At 38.6% G+C, this 24277-nt stretch overlaps 1 protein-coding gene across 1 annotated transcript; it reads left to right on the forward strand.

The window, feature by feature from the left end:
* Positions 1-245: 245 nt before the first annotated feature.
* Positions 246-4735, forward strand: LOC144888486 (uncharacterized; the record flags this gene model as incomplete). The annotated part of the gene is made up of 9 exons (XM_078766482.1): positions 246-458; positions 750-1041; positions 2245-2336; positions 2437-2601; positions 2658-2669; positions 4010-4055; positions 4310-4360; positions 4518-4520; positions 4641-4735. Coding segments are annotated over 9 exons (969 nt in total), but the record flags the coding sequence as incomplete, so codon positions are not given.
* Positions 4736-24277: the final 19542 nt, after the last annotated feature.

Consider the following 24277-nt stretch of genomic DNA (forward strand, 5'->3'; position numbering starts at 1 on the left):
AGAAGGAATATGGGAAAAATAAGGTTCAGTCGCAGCTTGACAGCAAGAAAGAAGCCTTTTTGAAGAGACAATTAAGACTCACTTTCCATAAAATACAAGTGCATGTCTGGGCATCGCAACACCAAGATTAATATTTAACGAAACAAACACAAAAAGGTTCTTAAAAGGTGAATACGTTTGAGTGTAATGTGTGCAGAATGGATTTTGCTTCAATGAGGAACATTGAAATGCACATGAGGATCCACACTGGAATACGTCCCCACAAGTGTTCTGCATGTGATAAAGGTTTCTCGACAAAAAGCAATTTGAATAGACATACGATTATCCATACAGGAGAGCGCCCTCACAAATGCTCGATATGTGATAAAGGTTTCTCTCATAGCAGCAGTTTGAAATCACACACGAGGATCCATACAGGAGAGCGACCTTACAAATGCTCGATATGTGATAAAGGTTTCTCTCGAAAAGACAGTTTGAAATTACATATGAGGATCCATACAGCAGTGCGTCCTTTCCAATGCTCGATATGTGATAAAGGTTTCTCTCAAAACAGCTATTTGAAATTACATATGAGGATCCATACAGGAGAGCAACCTTACAAATGCTCGATATGTGATAAAGGTTTCTCTCAAAACAGCTATTTGAAATTACATATGAGGATCCATACAGGAGAGCAACCTTACAAATGCTCGATATGTGATAAAGGTTTCTCTCAAAACAGCTATTTTAAATTACATATGAGGATCCATACAGGAGAGCAACCTTACAAATGCTCGATATGTGATAAAGGTTTCTCTCAAAAAGGCAGTTTGAAATTACATATGAGGATCCATACAGGAGAACGTCCTTTCAAATGCTCGATATGTGATAAAGGTTTCTCTCAAAACAGCTATTTGAAATTACATATGAGGATCCATACAGGAGAGCAACCTTACAAATGCTCGATACGTGATAAAAGTTTCTCTCATAGAAGCAGTTTGAAATTACACATGAGGATCCATTCAGGAGAGCGTCCTTTCAAATGCTCGATATGTGATAAAGGTTTCTCTAGAAAAGACAGTTTGAAATTACATATGAGGATCCATACAGGAGAACGTCCTTTCAAATGCTCGATATGTGATAAAGGTTTCTCTCATAGCAGCAGTTTTAAATTACACATGAGGATCCATACAGGAGAGCGTCCTTTCAAATGCTCGATATGTGATAAAGGTTTCTCTCATAGCAGCAGTTTTAAATTACACATGAGGATCCATACAGGAGAGCGTCCTTTCAAATGCTTGATATGTGATAAAGGTTTCTCTTGTAGCAGCAGTTTGAAATTACACATGAGGATCCATACAGGAGAGCATCCTTTCCAATGCTCGATATGTGATAAAGGTTTCTCTCAAAAAGGCAGTTTGAAATTACATATGAGGATCCATACAGGAGAGCGTCCTTTCCAATGCTCGATATGTGATAAAGGTTTCTCTCAAAAAGGCAGTTTGAAATTACATATGAGGATCCATACAGGAGAGCGTCCTTTCCAATGCTCGATATGTGAAAAAGGTTTCTCTCAAAAAGGCGATTTGAGATCACATATGAGGATCCATCCATACAGGAGAGCGACCTCACAAACGCTCGATATGTGATAAAGGTTTCTCTCATAGTGTCAGTTTGAAATTACATATATGAAGATCCATACAGGAGAGCGACCACACAAATGCTCGATATGTGATAAAGGTTTCTCTCAAAACAGCAATTTGAAATTACATATGAGGATCCATACAGGAGAGCGACCTCACAAGTGCTCGGTATGTGATAAAGGTTTCTCTCAAAACAGCCATTTGAAATCACATATGAGGATCCATACAGGAGAGCAATCTCAAAAATGCTTGATATGTCATAAAGGTTTTGCTCAAAACAGGCGTTTGAAATTACATATGAGGATCCATACAGGAAGCAATCTCACAAATGCTTGATATGTCATAAATGTTTCTCTCAAAAAGGCCATTTGGGATCACATATGAGGATCCATACAGGAGAGCAATCTCAAAAATGCTTGATATGTGATAAAGGTTTTGCTCAAAACAGCCATTTGAAATTACATATGAGGATCCATACAGGAGAGCGACCACACAAATGCTTGATATGTGATAAAGGTTTCTCTCAAAAAGGCAGTTTGAAAATGCATATGAAGATCCATGCAGGAGAGCTGAAAATCTGAAATACCAAACAAATGTTGTTTGAAAAGTTTTGCTGAAAAAGGTTTGTTAAATTCACATTGCATTGCCCACACTGGGTTGTCCGTGCCCCACTTGTATGCGATCCTCAGCAGCGACAAGGTATTCGGTGAACCAGTATGGAGAAAGCTATCGTGAATGTGTGCAGTCCCATGAGCATATACCTTGTGAGCACAACTCCTCAGAGTACCATCTGTAACACCTGATAACCACCCAGCACCCCGAACCCCTTGATGAAAGCCATACGACTAGTTCCCGATCTGTTGAGACCATCGGCGATACTAGTGTGGATCATGCAACAATGTATCCAAGCGACTGTGCACCAAGACGCTCCAGCCATCCACCATACCATCCCAAGTACTTGAAGGATTATACAGACTTGGCATTTAATATGTAATATTTTTTTTTCCTTGACTTGGGTTTTCTATCTTCACTCAGTTTATCAATCTGGTGAGTTTCTTTTACACTTTGGTGATTTATTTGTTAAAAGAACCATGTCACTGATTGTCTGTCGCAGCAAGAAGTCAACAACAGGATTATATCACAGGTGGCGTGGCAAAATGTACGGAAAGGTGCATTTGATGATTGGCTTCACAGTCGGGTACACAAGGGTTGTTGCATTCTGTATTAGTGGAAAACGACTGCTGCATGTCTCCAAAGGGTATTGCCGCTTCCTCTGGAGATGGTCAGTCAACTCGACAATGCTGTTTGTCATGGAGTGGTGGCTTTACGAAATTACGGCATGAAACAGCCTGCTATTACTCGGCAGTATGGCATCACTCAAGGTCAGGTGTCAAAGATCCTGAAACGAAATCCCCAGAGCGGTGTCCCTACTCCAATACCGAGGCCAGGACGTCCCCGCAGAACCACAAGGAGGGATGATCGCCAGCTGCACCGGTTAGTCTGCAATGGCCGTACCAAGTCATCTAATCGGCTTAGGGCTGAGTGGCAGCAACTGACAAATGTGCCTGTATCCAGAAGGCTAGTCAACCAACGACTGGTTCAAGCAGGCTATTGTGCCAGGCATCCCCTGAGAAAGCCACGCCTGACCAGACAACACCGCCAGCGCCGATTGCAGTGGGCCAGAGCACCGTCGATGGCAACCAGGACACTGGAATCACGTGATCTTCAGTGACGAGTCTAGATTTCTGGTCTATCGTCAAGATGGCCGCGTCCGAGTGCGCAGACAAGTGCATGAAGCCTACAACAAAGATTGTATAGTGCCAAGAGTCCAAGCTGGAGGTGGTGGGGTGACCATTTGGGCTGCTTTTCATGCAGGGGGCAAAACTGACCTGGTTGTTCTGAATGGAAAACTGAACCAGTTCAAGTACAGGGCCATTCTGGAAGAAACATTGCCTCCATTTGCTCATGCAGCCTTTCGAGGAAACTTTGTCTTCCAAGATGACAATGCACGGCCTCATCGTGCTCGCATGATCCAACACTTTCTTGCTGACAGTGGTGCAGAGCATATGGAGTGGCCTGCCATGTCCCCGGATATGAATCCGATAGAGAACTTGTGGGCAGAATTAACGCGTCAAATCGACCACTTGGACCAGCAGCCGACCTCTGTGCCTGAATTGCAGCAGGCTATTGTCACTGCATGGCAAGAGATTCCTGTCCAAACCTTGGCAAATCTCGTGAACAGCATGCCTCAACATGTATGTGCTCTCCTGAATGCTCGTGGGGGTTACACGAAGTACTGAACTGTAATTTTACTGTCCGTAATCCCAGTCGTAATTTAACTTTTTTTTTTGTTAAAATTTTTTTTGGCTAATGTGCAAAATAAAAAGATACTTCCATATCTCTTCCATATCATATCTTTCGGTACTGGAAAACGTACAGAAGTTTAACACAGTACTGTCCATGAATTGAGTTCGATATCAGTTTACATCACTTTCAAGGATCAATTTATTTGTTTCGAAATGCCAAATGTGGTTTTTGTTTCTTTTAAAGGTCACATTAACAAAATCTAGAATAATTTCTACATAATTCCAATGAACTTTTGGTTCTAAGTCATCTTGAAAAGTAAGTTCACCCCCACAAAAAAAATATTGCATATTAAATGCCAAGTCTGTATTTTGGATGCTTAGGATTGTCATATGATGGTCATAATACTTGCCTAAGTGCCGTAATGGGGCAGAGTAGTCCCTGAGGTTGGAGGGTACTCTTCCCCTGTAATGGGCTTACAAATACTGTACATGAATAATTGGTACATTTATTTGAATTGTTGACTGTGAGATTATAATTTGCCAAATGTTTTGCTTATTCATTTATTTGTGCTCTATCCCTGGTTTATAGTGGGTTTTGTTTTCCAATGTTTTACCTGTAAAGGGTTTTGTTCACCCTGTGTGCTCAATATATTGGTCCATAATATCTGTGACCTCAAACATTGTAGATGATCATTACCTTTATTGTACTCAGCCATCAATTTTATTAGCCAGTTACTCTCACCTGTTTTCTACGTGTATAACCTCGAGAACTGTCTTAAAGGTTCGAGTACAACAATGAAAGGATGAAGAGGGCAAAGAAGAGGTCACACCACGATGTGTATTACACTGACGGGTGAGGGCTGGCACGGGGTTACCATGGAGGGGTGTTTGGTCGTGGTGTTGAGTTTGGAAATTCCCTTCAAGTTTAATCGAAGTGGCGTTGAACAACGTGATGATGCAGCCTCGTTCAGTGACGTCATGAACAACGTGATTACGCGAGCACGATCTCCTGTGCATTTGAGTCTCACAGCAGGTCACATGGTTATTTTCATGACAGCTGAATTTTCAACTTGTTTTTCACCGGAAGTTTATTTTCTTGTGAAAGAATAACCGAATGAGGGAACATTTTGCGGGGGTTTAAACCTATTTTGGGGGGCAACTCGCCTTCCCCCTCACCCCATATACCTCCTCAGACCCCAATTCTTCTAATGCCTCAAATAAACATTGGAACATCATCGGTGATTAAGGTTGTGGTGAAGTTTTATTGTAATTGTGCATGTAGTTTCAGAGAAAAGAGCAAATACCTACTTTGGGTGTGGGGCGGCAACATGCCAACTGTACCTTAGACCCCGATTTTTTTTTTTTTATGCCAGAAACAAATGTTCGTACATCAAAGGTGATCAGAACATTGTGGTCAAGTTTCATTGGAATTGCATGTGCAGTTTATTCCAAGACAGTAAGTACCTATTTTGGGGGTAACCCCCCACACTCCGTAGATCCCCTCATGGGCTGGTATTTTTAACTCACCTGGAACGAAGTTCAGTGGAGCTTATGCGATGGCGCGTTGTCAGTCCGTAAACACTTAAAACTTTTTTTCCCTGAAACCACTGCGGGATTGCGACCAAATTTGGCACAACTGATATTTGTTGTGTTGTGACTAATGTTTGTTCACGGCATTAAAAAAAATCCGGATCTAAGGGGGTTTACCCAGGGTCAAAGTGGATCCAGGTTTAACCCCCCAAAATAGGAATTTGCTTTTTCCTGTGAAACTACACACACTATCCTGGACCCACTTTGACCACACAAAGACCCCTTTGACTTCGATTTTCATCGTGCCGTAAATAAACTTCGGTACATCATGGGTGTGATGAAGGTTGTGGTCAAGTTTCATTGAAATAGTGTCTGTAGCTTCAGAGGAAAAAGCAAATTACTATTTTGGGGGATCACACCGGGATCCACTTTGACCCCTGGAAGACCTTATAGTGGGGCTGCTTAACTGATGAATTGTGCCTTTTCCCTTAAAAGCATGAAACTTTGCACATGGCTAGAATACCCCAAAATAAAGATTTTTAGTCCAGGGGGCATCTCCAATTTCACCCCATATGGCGGCCATCTTGAAATTCAGGATGGCCGTCATACAAGACCTGTTTTGATGGATATCTCCATAATTAGAACAGATATCAAAATGGTTGAAGTGCCTATACCTACATTTTTAGGGTCTAGGAATCCAATGGCAACATAAAATATTCAATAGTATATGGCAGCCATCTTGAAATCCAAGATGGCCGCCATAACAGACCTGTTTTGATGAATATCTCCATAATTAGAACAGCTATCTAAATGGTTGCAGTGCCTACACCTACATTTTTAGGGTCTAGGAATCCAATGGTAACATAAAATATTAAGCAGTCATATGAAAATATTAATTTTGCATAGTATCATGCATACTGGGAATGCATATAAATACTCAACAGGTTGGTATTCTTCAGTGATTAAAAGTGTCTATGACATCGCAGACTGTAACTGTGCAATCTTGTGGTTTTATAGTCTTTGCTGCATTCTCCATCACATGCGCAGAGAGAAGTACAGGGAAGTGCAGCTTTCTTACACCGGCAACGACCAGTACATCCTTTTTTGCACCCACACTTAACAAGTTCATTGCAGATCTTTGCAGCCTCTGGAAGTGTTGTCCATATTGGTTTGAACTGGCCAGCAGACGTTTTTTGCCAACCCCATTCAGTGGGGCTTGGTAGATCAGGCTTAGCATGCAATGCTTGTCCCCAGCATAGTGCGCCTTGGTATACTGCCCACTTTACGTGCTGCACAAGGGCATCATGTGTTGGTGGAATTGATTTCACAGGTCTGTCCTTCTTTGCAAACAGTTTCTTTCGTATAATGTTAATGTCAGTAGCAGTACTTGTGCGATCATACAACAGAATAACAAATCTCTCAATGACGTTCATGCAGGTTTCAGTTATCTCTGTGCTCTGGTGGCAAATTTCTGCTAGTACCTCTGTGAGCTCAGGGAATGATTCCCACACATTCCATGCAGTTACCTTTCCATGCCCATTAAACGCTGAAGAAGTGTCACACCCTGTTAGTGCATGAAACATGGGAGTAGGGTAATAATGTTGATCCGAGGCCACTTTGAAATCCCATTGACTTACATGTTAATTTTCCTCTCACCCGCATTTCCCTAAAACATCCAAATCTCTTCCCTAATTTCCCCATTCACTTACATGTTAATTTTTCCCTAAAGACCCAAAATTCTTCATACCCCAAAAAGCTAAATCTCTTCCTCCCATTGACTTACATGTTAAACGTTGATCCTAGGTGGCCTAGGATCAACATTGACTTTGCTCGGGTGGTGTTAATTTTCCTTTTAATTAATCTTCTTTTCATATTCTAATTTTGATAGATTCTGGGACACTCCTATTAAGTGATCATTATCACTATTTCCTCCTACCCTAATCATTACGATCCTTCCAACCTTGTAGACCTATAATCCTTCTGTATGAACCTATGATCCTTTAAACCTATAATCCTTCTGTATGAACCTAAGATCCTTTAAACCTATAATCCTTCTGTATGAACCTATAAATCCTTCTGTATGAACTTATAATCGTTTTATATAAATCTATAATCCTTCTACCCCTAATATTTGCGATCCTTCGACCCCACTCAAAAGAGAATAGAAGTATATTAGTAAGTGTATGGAAGACACTAGTATTGAGTTTTCGAACTGTGAATAGTAAATTTTTGATTCTAAAGCAGCAGCATGTCAGTACCTTCGATTAGGCCTCTCAAACAATGATCCTTTGAATTACAAAGAAGATAAATAACACAACTATAAATGAAATCATCATTATCCTTTTAAACCTATGGCACCTCTATTTCTCCCTAATATTTATGATCCTCTACCCCTATTCAGGTTTCAGTGAGGATATTGAAGATGATGTGATGTACGAAGGTTTCAGTGAGGGATATTGAAGATCATGTGATGTAGGAAGGTTTCAGTGAGGATTTTTGAATTGGGACACAGGTATTAAGTTTTCGAACTGAGACTAATAAATTGGAAGAACCAACTTAAAAGTGAATAGTAAATTGAAAGAACCAACTTAAAAGAGGCACTAGTATTAAATAGGAAGAATTGTAAACATTTCGAACTGATAGACCATCGAACCTACTTGCAATTGAATTTTTGAATACAGGTCAAGAGACTAGATCACTTTTCGGGTCCGGATCAAGCGGCCAGTAAATAAGAATAATAGTAAATTTTCGAGTTCAGATCAAGAGGCACTAGTATTGAGTTTTTGAACTGAGTATATTAGTAAGTGTATGGAAGGCACTTGTATTAGTAAGTGTATGGAAACCAGTAAATTTGTATAAGCTGGTGTATGGTAAATAGGAAAACCATTTTAAACCTAGATCAAGAGATACTGGCATTAAATAGGAAGAATGTATGATCCTGCTTGGCCTTATAAACCTATAATCCTTCTGTATGAACCTATAATCCTCCTATATAAATCTATAATCCTTCTACCCCCAATATTTGCGATCCTTCGACCCCATTCAAAAGAGAGCAGGTGTATTGAATTTTTGAAAAGATCACTTTTCGATCCTAAAGCAGCAGCATGTCAGATCACTTTTATATTCAAGAGACCTCTCAAACAATGATCCTTCGGCCCCACTCAAAAGAGAATAGTAAGACAGAAGAATTAGTCTAGTAGGAAGACTAGGTCCCCCTGCACCCCCCGGAGATATACTTCTAATCAGTGTTTCTAGATTGGAAAAAATGTGTAGAAAATGACTAGCTATGGCCCCAAGCTGAAAAAATGTCCCACATACCATTTTTATGCAAATTACTGCTGCCATTATCAAAAAAACGATTTTTGACATATCTCAGCCAATATTGCAGATAATTGAAAAATGAAGGTGTCTAGACCCATGTTTTGAAGGGCATAGATCATGATAGAACTATTCTTAACATGATTACATGTGTCTATGGTATACTAGTATGCATATTAATGCTGTAATTACAAAATAATCAGTTTTACAAATGATAAGGATACGTTAATACTGCAGATAACTTAACATGGTACATAAGGGGTCTAAACCCAGGTATTTTCAAGGTTAAATGTCAACAAGATGCTCCTGAGTCTTGCATAGGGGCGGGACATTGGCAGTAACATTGGTACCACTCAACTTTTCTTCCCACCATTGACTTTGTATTGCGAGAGATTTTCACTTGCTTATTTAAAGGTTTCTCACCCAGCCCACGTAAAATCTACCAACTCCTGCTGTTAACTCCCAAACATATTTTTTTATGTTATCCAATCACAGTGCAGAAATGACAGACTAGAGATCCAAATTAGTGCTGCTATAGCTGCCATTTTACATTTCCATCCATGTAACATGCGCGCTCGCGCGCTCGTATCAATTGGTAATGTCGCGCGCTCGTATCAATTGGTAACGTTGATGTTATTGAATACCTCAGTTGAAAGTTCAGTCTTCCATTCCATCTGTGTGTTGTTCTTGGTATTCATCCTCCAATCTAGCCAGGTAAGATGCTAACTATAATGTTACTCACACTCTTGACTTCAGTTTCTGCATGAAATCATAAACAGGCAGAATAACAGCTGAGCCAGCTAGCACCATGTTAGCTAACGTTAAAGCTAGCCTCATCTATGTACAGTATGTTCCTAATGTCGGTGTAACTTAAACTTTTGTTAATGCCAAACATGAGACATATCTGTTGACTTCTGTATATGAATTGAACCAGAAAGAGGCACGACAGCTGAGCTAGCTACAGTAACTTAGCACAATGTTTCATTGGCCTAGATAGCTAACGTTAGTGTGGAAGAATTTAGATGTTTTAGCTATTAGCACTTTTGATGCCACTAAACATGGTTTAGTCAGCTAAAAAGTACCCTAGTGTAGAACATGACTCAGAACCTCTGTTACCTCACTGAAAACTCAGAGCCTCCTTTCACAGGCACTTTTAACATCATTCGTGATTTCTTATTTGTCATTTAACAGTGATGGTAGACATCGACAGCAAGCATGCCCAAAAGAAAACGGAGTGTAGAACCTGCAGCCCAAAGCTCTCCTCCTACATGCATCCTTCATGTACCATCCATGTCTGATCATGGGGATTTCACGCCCCTCCGTAAAATTAAAGGATCTGCTTCAGAAAAACTGCAACTGCTTCAAAAGATCCGGGATAGACGTCTCAACCAACCGCATGACTCCCCATGTCGTATGCAATCAGTATGTGATCAGATCCCGGCAACTCTTCCTGATGACCTAGAAAGAGTAGGATATCACAGCAAGTGTTATAAGCACTTTGTCCGCCACTTTCATCGTCTGGGAGATGATACAGAACCAGGGCCATCAACCTCATCATGGCATCACTCTCCTCGTAAACCAGGAGGTTCTGCTGAACCCATCTTCCCGCCAGAGTGTATATTTTGTGAGAAAGTTGAGACCAAAGATGCTCATCGCAATACTGAGAGGCCTACAACCTTCCCATCCTTTAAAAACAAAGAAAATGCATGGGAGCAAATCGAAACACGGGCTGAGAAAATGGGTCTCTATCGACTCCATCGAAAGGTGAAAAACAAAGACCTCTTTGCATGTGAGGCCAAACACCATCCGTCATGTTTTAAAGCTTTCCGCACAGCATTCTACAACTATGAGCGTGCGATTCACAGAGCCGAAGCACCAAAGGAGCAGGCTTGCATGTCAGCCGCCCATGAAAAGGCATTCAACTCAGTACTGGAACACATTCAAACCCAGGTCATCCAGCAGAATAAAGTTCTACAGCTTTCTTCCTTGCGCTTGCTCTATGTCGAGGAACTGAAACTGAATGGATATGAGAACTCAAATTATCGGTCAGAGAAACTACTGAAACGCCTACAGAATGACCCAATCAAGGAGCATATCCACTTCACGAAGGTTGATCATGACAAATGTGATGTCATTTCTTTCTGGCTTGTGCACAGCTCAAACATAACAGTTTCCAATGCTCTCGCACGAGCATTCACACTCGGAAGCACAAACAAGAACCAAAATGTTGCCCTCCAACTTCGCCAGGGTATTCTACAGGCTTTCAGAGAGTGTAAAGACCAACCATGGCCACCAACAGCTGAAGACATGGAGCTCAATCCTGAAGACATCCTACCTCCAGACCTTGTCCGCTTTCTCAGCGTGCTAATGACTGGCAAGGAGGGCATCGAGACAGAAAAGGTGAAGCGTCTGGTCTTCTCCATTGGACAAGATCTGTGCCGTGCAGTGTCAGATGGAAAATGGAAGTTACCAAAGCACATTCTCCTCTGTGTGACTGTAAGGCACCTGTTCCGAAGCAAACAGCTCACCACAATACTACACAGGCTTGGACACTCTGAGAGCTACGATTTCGCCTTGGAGTTGGAAACTGCTCTCGCCAAGGTCCTGGATGAAGTCTCAACTTATCGTACACCACAAATTGTGACAGGAGAGGGCAACCTTGTATTCCACTGTGAGTGGGACAACTTGAATAAAACCACTACCAGTGTGCACGGCAGCAACATTGTAAACAGTGCTGGAGGAATCATGGTGCAAGAGGTCAAGCCCGGGTTCGAGAGCAGCAAGGACCGAATGCTACCTACCATCAATAGGTCACAACAGCGTAGCCTGAAGGTCGACACACCAAAAACTCTCCCACCCTTGCACTTTACTCGCGTTGGCCCGAAGTTCCCTGAAGGCTCATCATTCACACCGCCAGCAGAGAATGACACAGTCTATGCCACTACGATGCAAGAGTACTACATCTGGCTCTTCATCAGATACATCGGAAGCTGTGGCCTGCAGCCTGTGCCTGGGCTAGGGGGTTTCACCTCTGCAACTGGTTCTCCCCCACCCAGCAAATCAACAGTCGACTACTGCACGCCTATCCACCAACCGATCACAGACAACGCAGTTGTTCGTGAGCTACTGAAGCGTTCCGAGGCCAACCCTGAGGTGGAGAGGCAGTTAGAAAAATTCACCTGTGTGATGTACGGCCAGAGTCGCGAGTCATCAGTGGACATTGTCCGTGCCAAGCTGCTACGAAAAATGGTGGGAGAGGACAAGACCCTCACATCCAAGTCCAAGGTTGATCTGGCTCGCCTTCCTCCATGCCAGTCTGCCCTGAAGCCGCACATCCAGCGTGTGAACCATCGCGTAGCATTGTACAAAAGAGCCGATCAACCTATCATCGAAAAGCCAAAACCTTATGAGGAGCAAGGATGGATAAGGACTGATGAAGGACTGTTGAAACCAATGTGGTCCAGTGGTCCCATCCTACCAACCTCACTGGTGGATCTTCTGAACACAGGAGAGCACGAAGAGGAGGAGGAAGAGGAAGGAGAAGAAGAGTTTGACTCTGACGATTTCGATGAAAATGATGATGACTGACTCAGTGTAGAATCACTAATGCTAATGATGTTTATCTAAAACAAGCAAGAGAAGAGTGGTCACATTGAGTGCTAGGACTATTTTGACAGTTGTAATATTTAGAAAAATAAAACTTTGTGTTAACGTCTGTGTAGACGGACCTTAATATGAGTCTATTATTTCGTAAAACTGTGATTATTTTGTAAATAAAGCACTAATTAGCATACTAGTATACCATAGACACATGTAATCATGTTATGAATAGTTCTATCATGATCTATGCCCTTCAAAACATGGGTCTAGACACCTTCATTTTTCAATTATCTGCAATATTGGCTGAGATATGTCAAAAATCGTTTTTTTGATAATGGCAGCAGTAATTTGCATAAAAATGGTATGTGGGACATTTTTTCAGCTTGGGGCCATAGCTAGTCATTTTCTACACATTTTTTCCAATCTAGAAACACTGATTAGAAGTATATCTCCGGGGGTGCAGGGGGACCTAGTCTTCCTACTAGACTAAATTGTAAACTTTTTAAACCTACTTTAAAAGTGAATAATAAATTTTTGAACTGAGACTAGTGAATTTTTGAATACAAGTCAAGAGACACTAGTATTAAGTTTTCGAACTGAGACTAATGAATAGGAGGAATAGCGAATTTTCAAATTCAAGAGAGTAGTAAATAGGAAGAATAGTAAATTTTCGTGTTCAGATCAAGAGACACTGGTATTAGTAAGTGTGTGGAAAATTTTTGGACCCACATTAAGAGAGATGGAAATGGAGATGGGGAAAAGAGATGTTGTAATGTATAAAAGAGAGATAGAAATGGGAATCTATGATCCTTCCAGCATTATAAATCTATGATTCTGTTTGAAAATACGGTCCTTCTATATGAAAATATGAGTTGTATGAAACTATGATTCTGTATGAAAATATGATTCTTCTATATGAAAATATGATCCTTCTGACCTTATAGACCTTTTAACCTTTTAGTAGGCCACTCACATTCTATGATCCTACATCTAATATACTTTAACATTGCTTGTCTCCACCATTTTTAAATTAAAGCCCCCTTTAGTTTGGTTGTTAAGGAAAAGGGCGGCGGTAGCCCCTTAAAATCCCTAACCCCCCTTTTGAACTTATCTCTTATACTTATACTTATATATATCTCTTATACTTATATTATGACTAATATATATATCTCTTATACTTATACTTATGTATGTATATAACCATAAGGGAGACTATCAATCCATTTTCTAAAATAAACCTCATCATCAAAAGCCCCCAATGCTTTCTTATTTGTCTCTTCTGAATATAATTGATGTTTATAACTTCTTATTCCATTAATCTTTCTAAACTCTTCATTCTTTGATGTTAAACAATTATAATAATTTTCAAAGTTTATTGTTTCTTTAATAACATTTTTCTTTATACCTTTTAACTTCTTGACAGTCTTTTCAACGTTATTCACAATGTATTTATAAGCATAAGCCTTTGACCTCAATGCCACAAATTCACTCATAACATTTCCTCCTAATTCATCCTTAAACTTTCCAATCACCTTTTTATTTTTAGAAGAGTACAACTCACTCTTATCATTGTAATCACTTGTATCATAGGTATCGATGTCCTTTTTCATGTCTGAATAAACATCATCTGTATTAATTTTTACAATAAAACTATCTGTATCCATATAAAGTAGAGTTATATCATCTTTGTATCTTTTCTTCAAGTTATTGTAAAGGTAGTCGTACATCAAAGACTTTGATAAATCAAGTATTGAGGTACCAATGTAAATAGGTTTGTTCATCTCAACACTTTCTCTCATCAAATGTATCGCGCAAAAGTTTTCTGAAAAAACTTCTTCTCTCATAAAACTAGGTTTATTAATTAATTTTGATGCTTGTTTCCATGATGTTGATAGTCTGATATTTTGTCTATTTCTAACATTCTCCATCGTTTTTCCGAATACGCTGTTGTTCATGAGCTTATAAAAGTCTTTCTCAAAATTATTCTTTGATTCAATCCTACATTGTGTGTTAAAATCAATATACTTTTTCAACCAATGACTCTGATTAAACTTGAGAATCCTATGTATCTTTTCAACACAGAGACCCTCTGAAATACATTGTCTTAAATTCCTCTGATGAATTACATAATTTTTCTTATCATACAAGGTAGTAAGAAGTTTCTCTAATGCTTTACCCTTTATATTGAATGATCGTTGATAATCACTTAACCACTCTTTCTTTGGACTTTCTTTCTCACATGCGAATGGAAGATCTTCATGAAGATCATGGAGTTCCTCCGGATATTTCAAATCAACCTCAAAATAATAACCGACCTTTAAATCATCTAATTCAGCTTGTGAATAGGAACATAGATCCTCAAAGACTTTGTTGAAATTCTTTTCTTTTACCCATTTCAATCCACCATATGGAAGAGCCTGAGACATTGCCCACCCATACAAGTTATTTGCGTCATAGTACATCAAGTAAGAACTCTCTTTCTTAGGATTATAATCATGAAGATATTTGTTATTTGCTTTAGTATACCTTTTACTACATACTTGTGAAATTCCTCCTCTATTTGCCTTTTCAATCATCAACAACATGTCAACGTCAGTTATCAAATCCAACTCTTGTTTAGTCATCTTTAACATAGCACTCCAAGCCAATCCAGGAGCAGTGTAATAGTGAGCAGGATCCAATCCATATCCAGAATGACAGATTATTCTGAAAGCCTCAAACACATCAGCTAGAAGAAGGACATCAGTTTTCAGATAGAGATCATGATACTCACCAAGATTCTTTATATTATATTTTTCCCAAACATTTTGAGCATGTTTATAATCATCATCTGAAATATTTGAATTATTTAGTATGTTATAGAAATTTTCTTTTGAAGGAAGTTGTGTTTCATTCAATCTCTCAAATGAGTCCATATAGTCATAGGGATAAATTCCCTTTTGTGCTAGTAAATCTATATCTTTAAAGTGTTCTTTTAAACATGGAAACTCTTTTAGATTTTGAACTAAGTTAGCCAATGGACTTGCCATGAATTTAAATGTATCAAGAAATCTGATCTGCGTAATAGGAGATGTATGAATTGATTTCGAGAATGAAATGTATTTCTGATCTGTGTTAGGAATTGCTGAAATGTGTCCGGGCGTCTTTGAGAGTTCATTAATAAATAGATGTGTATCATAATTAGCGTTGTTATGAAGAAAGACGGGAATGAAAGAGGGGAGTTTATAATTAATATTACAACTTTGATGAGCCGGACCTCTATATTTACCAATAAGATGGCAATGATCTCTAACCTTTAAACCTTCATCAATTTTCTTCTCACAAATATGGCAGATGCTATTCGGATGCTCAAATTCAGCTTCTTCTTCTTTTGTTAGAGGGTTCATTGGTTTATTGGTTTCTCTCATTATCTTGGATAACCGAACACAGTCTTTTTCTAATCGTCGGACAAACTCTTCTGAAGCATTTGAACCTTTATACTCCTCTAACTTGTTATATTGATCACCAACAGATGATTTTATATAATAACAGAAACCACAAGGAATATGTTTTTGATATTTGTTTGTGTATGGTTCTTTTGGATCTGGAGAAGTGGTATCAATTTTTTCGAGAATACTTTCAAAATCAGCATATATTACAAATGGATGTTTCATCGTTTTATTTTCATCTTTGAATGAGATCTTTGAGCCTTCTTTAGGCATATTGAATACTGTTGATTTATGTTCACTACAATACTCTAAGTGTTTATCTAATCTTTCTTGTGTATGGAAGAAGTTAAGACAACGCAAACAAACAAATATTTTATTTGTCCTTTCACATACTTCTTTTTTTTTTCTTTTTTTTTTTGTGTATACTGAATCGAGGCTCGTGAAAGAGCTGACATTTACTTCACAAACAAATCAACCAGACAAACAAAATATATAAAAAGAGGGAGCGGAAGACAAGAGAATGGGAAGCACACAAACACTTGAGAGCACACAACATTTGAGAGCAGGGAGATGTGTGGGAGGGAGGGGGCTCGGGGGGAGGAGGCATGGGAAGGGGTGGGGGGGTGGGGGGTGGGAGAAGTATAAAACACAAGGACACCAAGGACTTCCAGGTCAGAAGTTGGTATTTCAAAAAGTGGAATTGGGGTGAAATTATCGGGGATAGAAAAGATCAAGGTTTTGGATGGGGGAAGATAAGAGATGGTGGTGAACAGCTGTTTTAAAGACCTGGAGGGTGGAGTGGGATTGAAGAGAGTGAGGGAGTTTGTTCCAGGGGCGGGAGAAAAGAGGAATGAAGGAGTGAAGGTGAGCAGAGAGTCTTGATTTTGGCAGTTTAACCATAAGAGGGTTGCAGGCAGATCTTGTGCGACCTGTAGGAATATTTGCGGGACAGAGCCCAGAGAGAGCTGGGGGGGGCAAGGCCAGAGAGGAGTTGGTAGAAGACGGAAAGACCACCAACCTGCCTGCGGTGAGTGAGTGAAAGGCCCTTGGAGTTAGCTTCATCGCGGGAGATTCCAATGATTCTGAATGCTTTGCTTTCAACAGCGTGAAGACGAGCTAGTTGTGAGGCAGGAGCACCAGCCCAGAGGGGAGAGCAGTATTCCATTGAGCTGCGGATGAAAGCCTTGTACGTGGTGAGGAGCTCAGGTGTGCCAAGGAAGGACTTCGCACGACGGAGGATGCCCAGTCGGCGACTGGCTTTGGCGGCCAGATTTGAAATGTGGTTTTCCCAGGAAAGATCATGGCAGATAGTGAGACCCAAAAGTTTGAGTGACAGAACTTCTTGGAGAGGATTATTCAGAAAGTAGATGGGAGGGTTGTCCAGTCGGTCTTTTCGGAGAGACATTGTAAGAGTGTGAGATTTGTCAGGATTGAAAGACATGTTCCACTTGTTTGCCCAGTCTGTGATTCTCTCCAGGTCTGCAGAGAGTGAGGAGGCTGCAGACTGTCGATCTGAGGGATGAAGAATGGAGCGACAGAGAGTAGAGTCATCAGCAAAGAGATAGAGAGGATTTTCAAGAGAGTCGGGGAGATCATTGATGAAGACCAGAAAAAGCACAGGGCTCAGAACACTGCCTTGGGGAACTCCAGCCTGAACAGGAAGAGGAGATGAGAGAAACCCATTCAGGGTCACACGTTGACTACGACTAGAGGTTATATTTAATTATTGTCATCATTAATCAATAGTATACTGTTACGGTACGCGGTTAAGGATGGTATGTTTGCCGAGCGGAGGCTCCGCGACCTAACAGTTTTTTCCCAACTCACCCGATTCACCCAGACGTTGGCCGTATCGCGCCACCGCTATTCAATAGGGAAAAGACTAAGACGACATGGATGTGAAGAAAAGGAAGACGAAGGCAAAGAAAGGTTTGGAAATATGATTACTATTTATTACTATTTACAGGCTCAAAATAACCAAGGAGAAGGAAAGATAAGAAAATAATATACAGAAGCTTTTTAGAGACACAGTGAATTCCTCATACAAGCTTAATTAAATACCCATGGACAGAACAAACAAAACAAACTCACGTACGCAAAAGGATGGAAGGTTAGGAATCGTTTGGAGGGATGAGCAGGTGGAATCACAGGGCACAGCGAGCAGGTCCACTCTGGGCGGGAAGCGAGGAGCCAGCAGCTCCTTGTATTCGGCTTTACAGCGCACGCCGGCAGGGTCACTCGGCTGGTTGAAACGGGGCTGGTTGAAGCGGCTCTTTGTCAAAGGCTTTTCTTATCTCTCACGCAACTCCGGTGCAACTCTGAACTCTCTCCCGGTGGACTGCCAACCCTCTTACGCACCTGGACTCATCTGCCGTATCTCTGGTGTATCTTTTTCCCAGCGATCGTCGCACCCTTCTCGCATACCTTTAGCGCGGGTGTGACACGCCCTCCTCGGTTTCGGTACTGCCCCCCCGCCCCCCCCGTGCTCTGTTTTGTGACCTTGTATGGCAATCCCACGGGCTTGTCTCCTCATTTGGGTATGGCGCCGACGGCACGCCCCTCGTGGCGAGCCACGGGCTTGTTTCCTTATTTGGGCATGGGGCTGAACAGCCCCGCCCTTCGTGGTGCGCCCTTGGCTTGCCTCTTCCTGGCGACCCCGCCCCTCCTGTTCAAACAGAGCATGGAGCACATATTCACTATAGCAGCGAAATGAGAGGGCGTGCACCCCACGCTTGTGAACTGCTTTACCCACAGATTGAGAGTTTGGCTGGGAAATGGAATTATTGAAGGGGAGCTATTCTTAATTGATTCGGTGCAATGGAGTATTATTTTAATGGAAGACAAGGCCTTACCCTAAAACACATAATAAAGATATAAGCTACTGAACAAGGGTTTTATCGTGTCCTTCAATGTGGTGTTTCATGGAATTAACTACCGGGACGCCCTTTTTACCTTTACACAACTCTGGAGGCAGGAGGGGCCATAATCAACAATGTTACACAGCAATTTCCAATACAATACAGACAATAAAAAAAATACAATCCTCATATCCGCAACAATACTTAAACTATGTCCAACTACCCACACTGATGAATATGGGATAAGATCCAATGTTTAGTATATACATAAACATCGTCAGATTTTAAAGTTTCTTGGAATGCCAACTAGTACTACCACTACCAACTAAACATTGGATCTTATCCCATATTCATCAGTGTGGGTAGTTGGTAGTACCTAGGTAGTACCTTCCAATGTTTGTATTTTCCAATATAACCTTGTATTTTCTTGTATCACTTGTATTCAAAAATTTATTATTCACAGTTCAAAAATTTCCTGGTCTCTTGACCTATATTCAAAAATTTATTATTCACAGTTCAAAAATTTCCCAGTCTCAGTACAAAAATTTACTGGACTCTTGGCCTATATTCAAAAATTCACTATTCACAGTTCGAAAATGTAGTAGTCTCAGTTCAAAAATTTACCGGTCTCTTGACCTATCTTCAAAAAAAATTTATTCACTTTTAAAGTAGGTTTAAAAAGTTTACAATTCTTCTGTCTTACTATTCTCTTTTGAAGTTTTTCCACTATATAAATAACATGAGATCTGGTTATTGTTCCGCCTGTGATAAACAGTACAATCGATATGATGCTCATGTTTGGACCATTAAACATGCTATCAATACATCTGATGAGTAAAAAAATATGATGAGATGTGAGCCTTGTAATAAGCTAATTAGAGTATTTAGTAAAAGGATACATGAACAAACAAAGCATCATTTAGATAATGTTCTTAACGGTTATAAAGAAGAAGAGATGGAACATTGTGATCTTTGTGATAAGGATATGAAGAAGACTAGTTAGAGATATCACATCCTAACCAAGAATCATATGAATATGTTGTCCCAAATTTTATTGAGTTTCCTGACTCTTGTTTTCAATTTTTCATGTTTTAGTTTAAGTATAGTGATATATAAAACGGAGCTGATAAGCTCAAAAGGTGTTTTATTTTAAGTAAAAGATAACTAGTACGTAGCAAAGTTTTTTACTATATAAATACTATGGGTTATACCTATTGTGAGAGTTGTGAACAGAACTAAAAACATATTAATAAACATTATAAAACATAAAAACATATATGCAAGACACTACCTCCTGCTCCACCCAAAAGACAACATAGTGAAGTTTTTTTACTATATAAATACTATGGGTTCTACTTATTGTGAGAGTTGTGAACAGAACTATAAACATATTAATAAACATTATAAAACACAAAAACATATACGCAAGACACTACCACCTGCTCCACCTAAAAAACAACATTGTAGTCTCTGTAAAATAACAGTTCTCAAGAAGGGTTTCAAAGCACATCTCAAAACATACAAACACTTGTCAAAAGTGTTTACTACTAGGATCACTGATGGTGCTTACAAAGGACATATCAGAATATGCATATTTGACTTTAAACCTCCTGGCCCCCCTTCAATTGTTGAAGCTGTGGAAATCATCAAACCCTCTGTCCGAGATTTTATTGAAAATAATCTTATTGAGTTGAAACCAATCAAGTTCTTTCTGGGTATTAAAATGAAAAACTCAAAAGTAGATCTAATCGATGGTACTGTTTTCACTGAAGCTTACATGAGAACCAAGAACCACTTTATATATTCATATCAAGATTTCAAAACATCAGGAGTCTATGGGTAACTGATTAAACAAGAACAAAAACTTGAGCATACTATTACTGGAAGTGGATGGAATATAGATGAGATACTATTTATTGATATTCATGTTCTTAAATCAAATCCTCTAAAAGCTTCTTCTTACATTGATTTTCCTAGTGTTATTAAAAATAAAAAAGCAGTTATCAATATCCTCAATGAAGACAATAAATGTTTTCTCTGGTCATGCTTGGCACATTTACATCCTGCTGTTAATCATGTTAAACGAGTTAGTAATTATAAAAAATATGAGAATACATTAAATATGAAAGATCTAAAGTTTCCTATGGCTTTAAATGATATTCCTAAATTTGAAAAGATGAATAATTTATCAGTTAATGTTTATGGTCTAACAGAAACAAACAACATTCAGGTTCTGAAACTTACTGATGATCATAAATCTTGTCATGTTAATCTACTTTATTTTAATTCGGAGGGAAATTCGCATTATGTATACATCAAAGATCTTTCTAAATTGGTTCGTACACAAGTATGTGAAAGGACAAATAAAATATTTGTTTGTTTGCGTTGTCTTAACTTCTTCCATACACAAGAAAGATTAGATAAACACTTAGAGTATTGCAGTGAACATAAATCAACAGTAATCAATATGCCTAAAGAAGGCTCAAAGATCTCATTCAAAGATGAAAATAAAACGATGAAACATCCATTTGTAATATATGCTGATTTTGAAAGTATCCTCGAAAAAATTGATACTACTTCTCCAGATCCAAAAGAACCATACACAAACAAATATCAAAAACATATTCCTTGTGGTTTCTGTTATTATATAAAATCATCTTTTGGTGATCAATATAACAAGTTAGAGGAGTATAGAGGTTCAAATGCTTCAGAAGAGTTTGTCCGACGATTAGAAAAAGACTGTGTTCGGTTATCCAAGATAATGAGAGAAACCAATAAACCAATGAACCCTCTAACAAAAGAAGAAGAAGCTGAATTTGAGCATCCGAATAGCATCTGCCATATTTGTGAGAAGAAAATTGATGAAGGTTTAAAGGTTAGAGATCATTGCCATCTTACTGGTAAATATAGAGGTCCGGCTCATCAAAGGTGTAATATTAATTATAAACTCCCCTCTTTCATTCCTGTCTTTCTTCATAACAACGCTAATTATGATACACATCTATTTATTAATGAACTCTCAAAGACGCCCGGACACATTTCAGCAATTCCTAACACAGATCAGAAATACATTTCATTCTCGAAATCAATTCATACATCTCCTATTACGCAGATCAGATTTCTTGATACATTTAAATTCATGGCAAGTCCATTGGCTAACTTAGTTCAAAATCTAAAAGAGTTTCCATGTTTAAAAGACCACTTTAAAGATATAGATTTACTAGCACAAAAGGGAATTTATCCCTATGACTATATGGACTCATTTGAGAGATTTAATGAAACACAACTTCCTTCAAAAGAAAATTTCTATAACATTCTAAATAATTCAAATATTTCAGATGATGATTATAAACATGCTCAAAATGTTTGGGAAAAATATAATATAAAGAATCTTGGTGAGTATCATGATCTCTATCTGAAAACTGATGTCGTTCTTCGAGCTGATGTGTTTGAGGCTTTCAGAATAATCTGTCATTCTGGATATGGATTGGATCCTGCTCACTATTACACAGCTCCTGGATTGGCTTGGAGTGCTATGTTAAAGATGACTAAACAAGAGTTGGATTTGATAACTGACGTTGACATGTTGTTGATGATTGAAAAGGCAAAGAGAGGAGGAATTTCACAAGTATGTAGTAAAAGGTATACTAAAGCAAATAACAATTATTTTCATGATTATAATCCTAAGAAAGAGAGTTCTTACTTGATGTACTATGACGCGAATAACTTTTATGGGTGGGCAATGTCTCAGGCTCTTCCATATGGTGGATTGAAATGGGTAAAAGAAAAGAATTTCAACAAAGTCTTTGAGGATCTATGTTCCTATTCACAATCTGAATTAGATGATTTAAAGGTCGGTTATTATTTTGAGGTTGATTTGAAATATCCGGAGGAACTCCATGATCTTCATAAAGATCTTCCATTTGCATGTGAGAAAGAAAGTCCAAAGAAAGAGTGGTTAAGTGATTATCAACGATCATTCAATATAAAGGGTAAAGCATCAGAGAAACTTCTTACTACCTTGTATGATAAGAAAAATTATGTAATTCATCAGAGGAATTTAAGACAATGTATTTCAGAGGGTCTCCATGTTGAAAAGATACATAGGATTCTCAAGTTTAATCAGAGTCATTGGTTGAAAAAGTATTTTGATTTTAACACACAATGTAGGATTGAATCAAAGAATAATTTTGAGAAAGACTTTTATAAGCTCATGAACAGCGTATTCGGAAAAACGATGGAGAATGTTAGAAATAGACAAAATATCAGACTATCAACATCATGGAAACAAGCATCAAAATTAATTAATAAACCTAGTTTTATGAGAGAAGAAGTTTTTTCAGAAAACTTTTGCGTGATACATTTGATGAGAGAAAGTGTTGAGATGAACAAACCTATTTACATTGGTACCTCAATACTTGATTTATCAAAGTCCTTGATGTACGACTACCTTTACAATAACTTGAAGAAAAGATACAAAGATGATATAACTTTACTTTATATGGATACAGATAGTTTTATTGTAAAAATTAATACAGATGATGTTTATTCAGACATGAAAAAGGACATCGATACATATGATACAAGTGATTACAATGATAAGAGTGAGTTGTACTCTTCTAAAAATAAAAGGGTGATTGGAAAGTTTAAGGATGATTTAGGAGGAAATGTTATGAGTGAATTTGTGGCATTGAGGTCAAAGGCTTATGCTTATAAATACATTGTGAATAACGTTGAAAAGACTGTTAAGAAGTTAAAAGGTATAAAGAAAAATGTTATTAAAGAAACAATAAACTTTGAAAATTATTATAATTGTTTAACATCAAAGAATGAAGAGTTTAGAAAGATTAATGGAATAAGAAGTTATAAACATCAATTATATTCAGAAGAGACAAATAAGAAAGCATTGGGGGCTTTTGATGATGAGGTTTATTTTAGAAAATGGATTTGATAGTCTCCCTTATGGTTATATACATACATAAGTATAAGTATAAGAGATATATATAAGTCATAATATAAGTATAGGAGATATATATAAGTATAAGTATAAGAGATAAGTTCAAATGTGGGGTTAGGGATTTTAAGGGGCTACCGCCACCCTTTTCCTTAACAACCAAACTAAAGGGGGCTTTAATTTAAAAATGGTGGAGACAAGCAATGTTAAAGTATATTCGATGTAGGATCATAGAAGTTGAGTGGCCTACTAAAAGGTTAAAAGGTCTATAAGGTCAGAAGGATCATATTTTCATATAGAAGAATCATATTTTCATACAGAATCATAGTTTCATACAACTCATATTTTCATATAGAAGGACTGTATTTTCATACAGAATCATAGATTTATAATGCTAGAAGGATCATAGATTCCCATTTCCATCTCTCTTTTATACATTACAACATCTCTTTTCCCCATCTCCATTTCCATCTCTCTTAATCTGGGTCCAAAAAATTTCCACACACTTACTAATACCAGTGTCTCTTGATCTGAACACGAAAATTTACTATTCTTCCTATTTACTACTCTCTTGAATTTGAAAATTCGCTATTCCTCCTATTCATTAGTCTCAGTTCGAAAACTTAATACCAGTGTCTCTTGACTTGCATTCAAAAATTCA

The sequence above is a fragment of the Myxine glutinosa genome, chromosome 1 (genome assembly GCF_964187855.1).
Source record: "Myxine glutinosa chromosome 1, kmMyxGlut1.1, whole genome shotgun sequence".
Lineage (NCBI taxonomy): Eukaryota > Metazoa > Chordata > Myxini > Myxiniformes > Myxinidae > Myxine > Myxine glutinosa.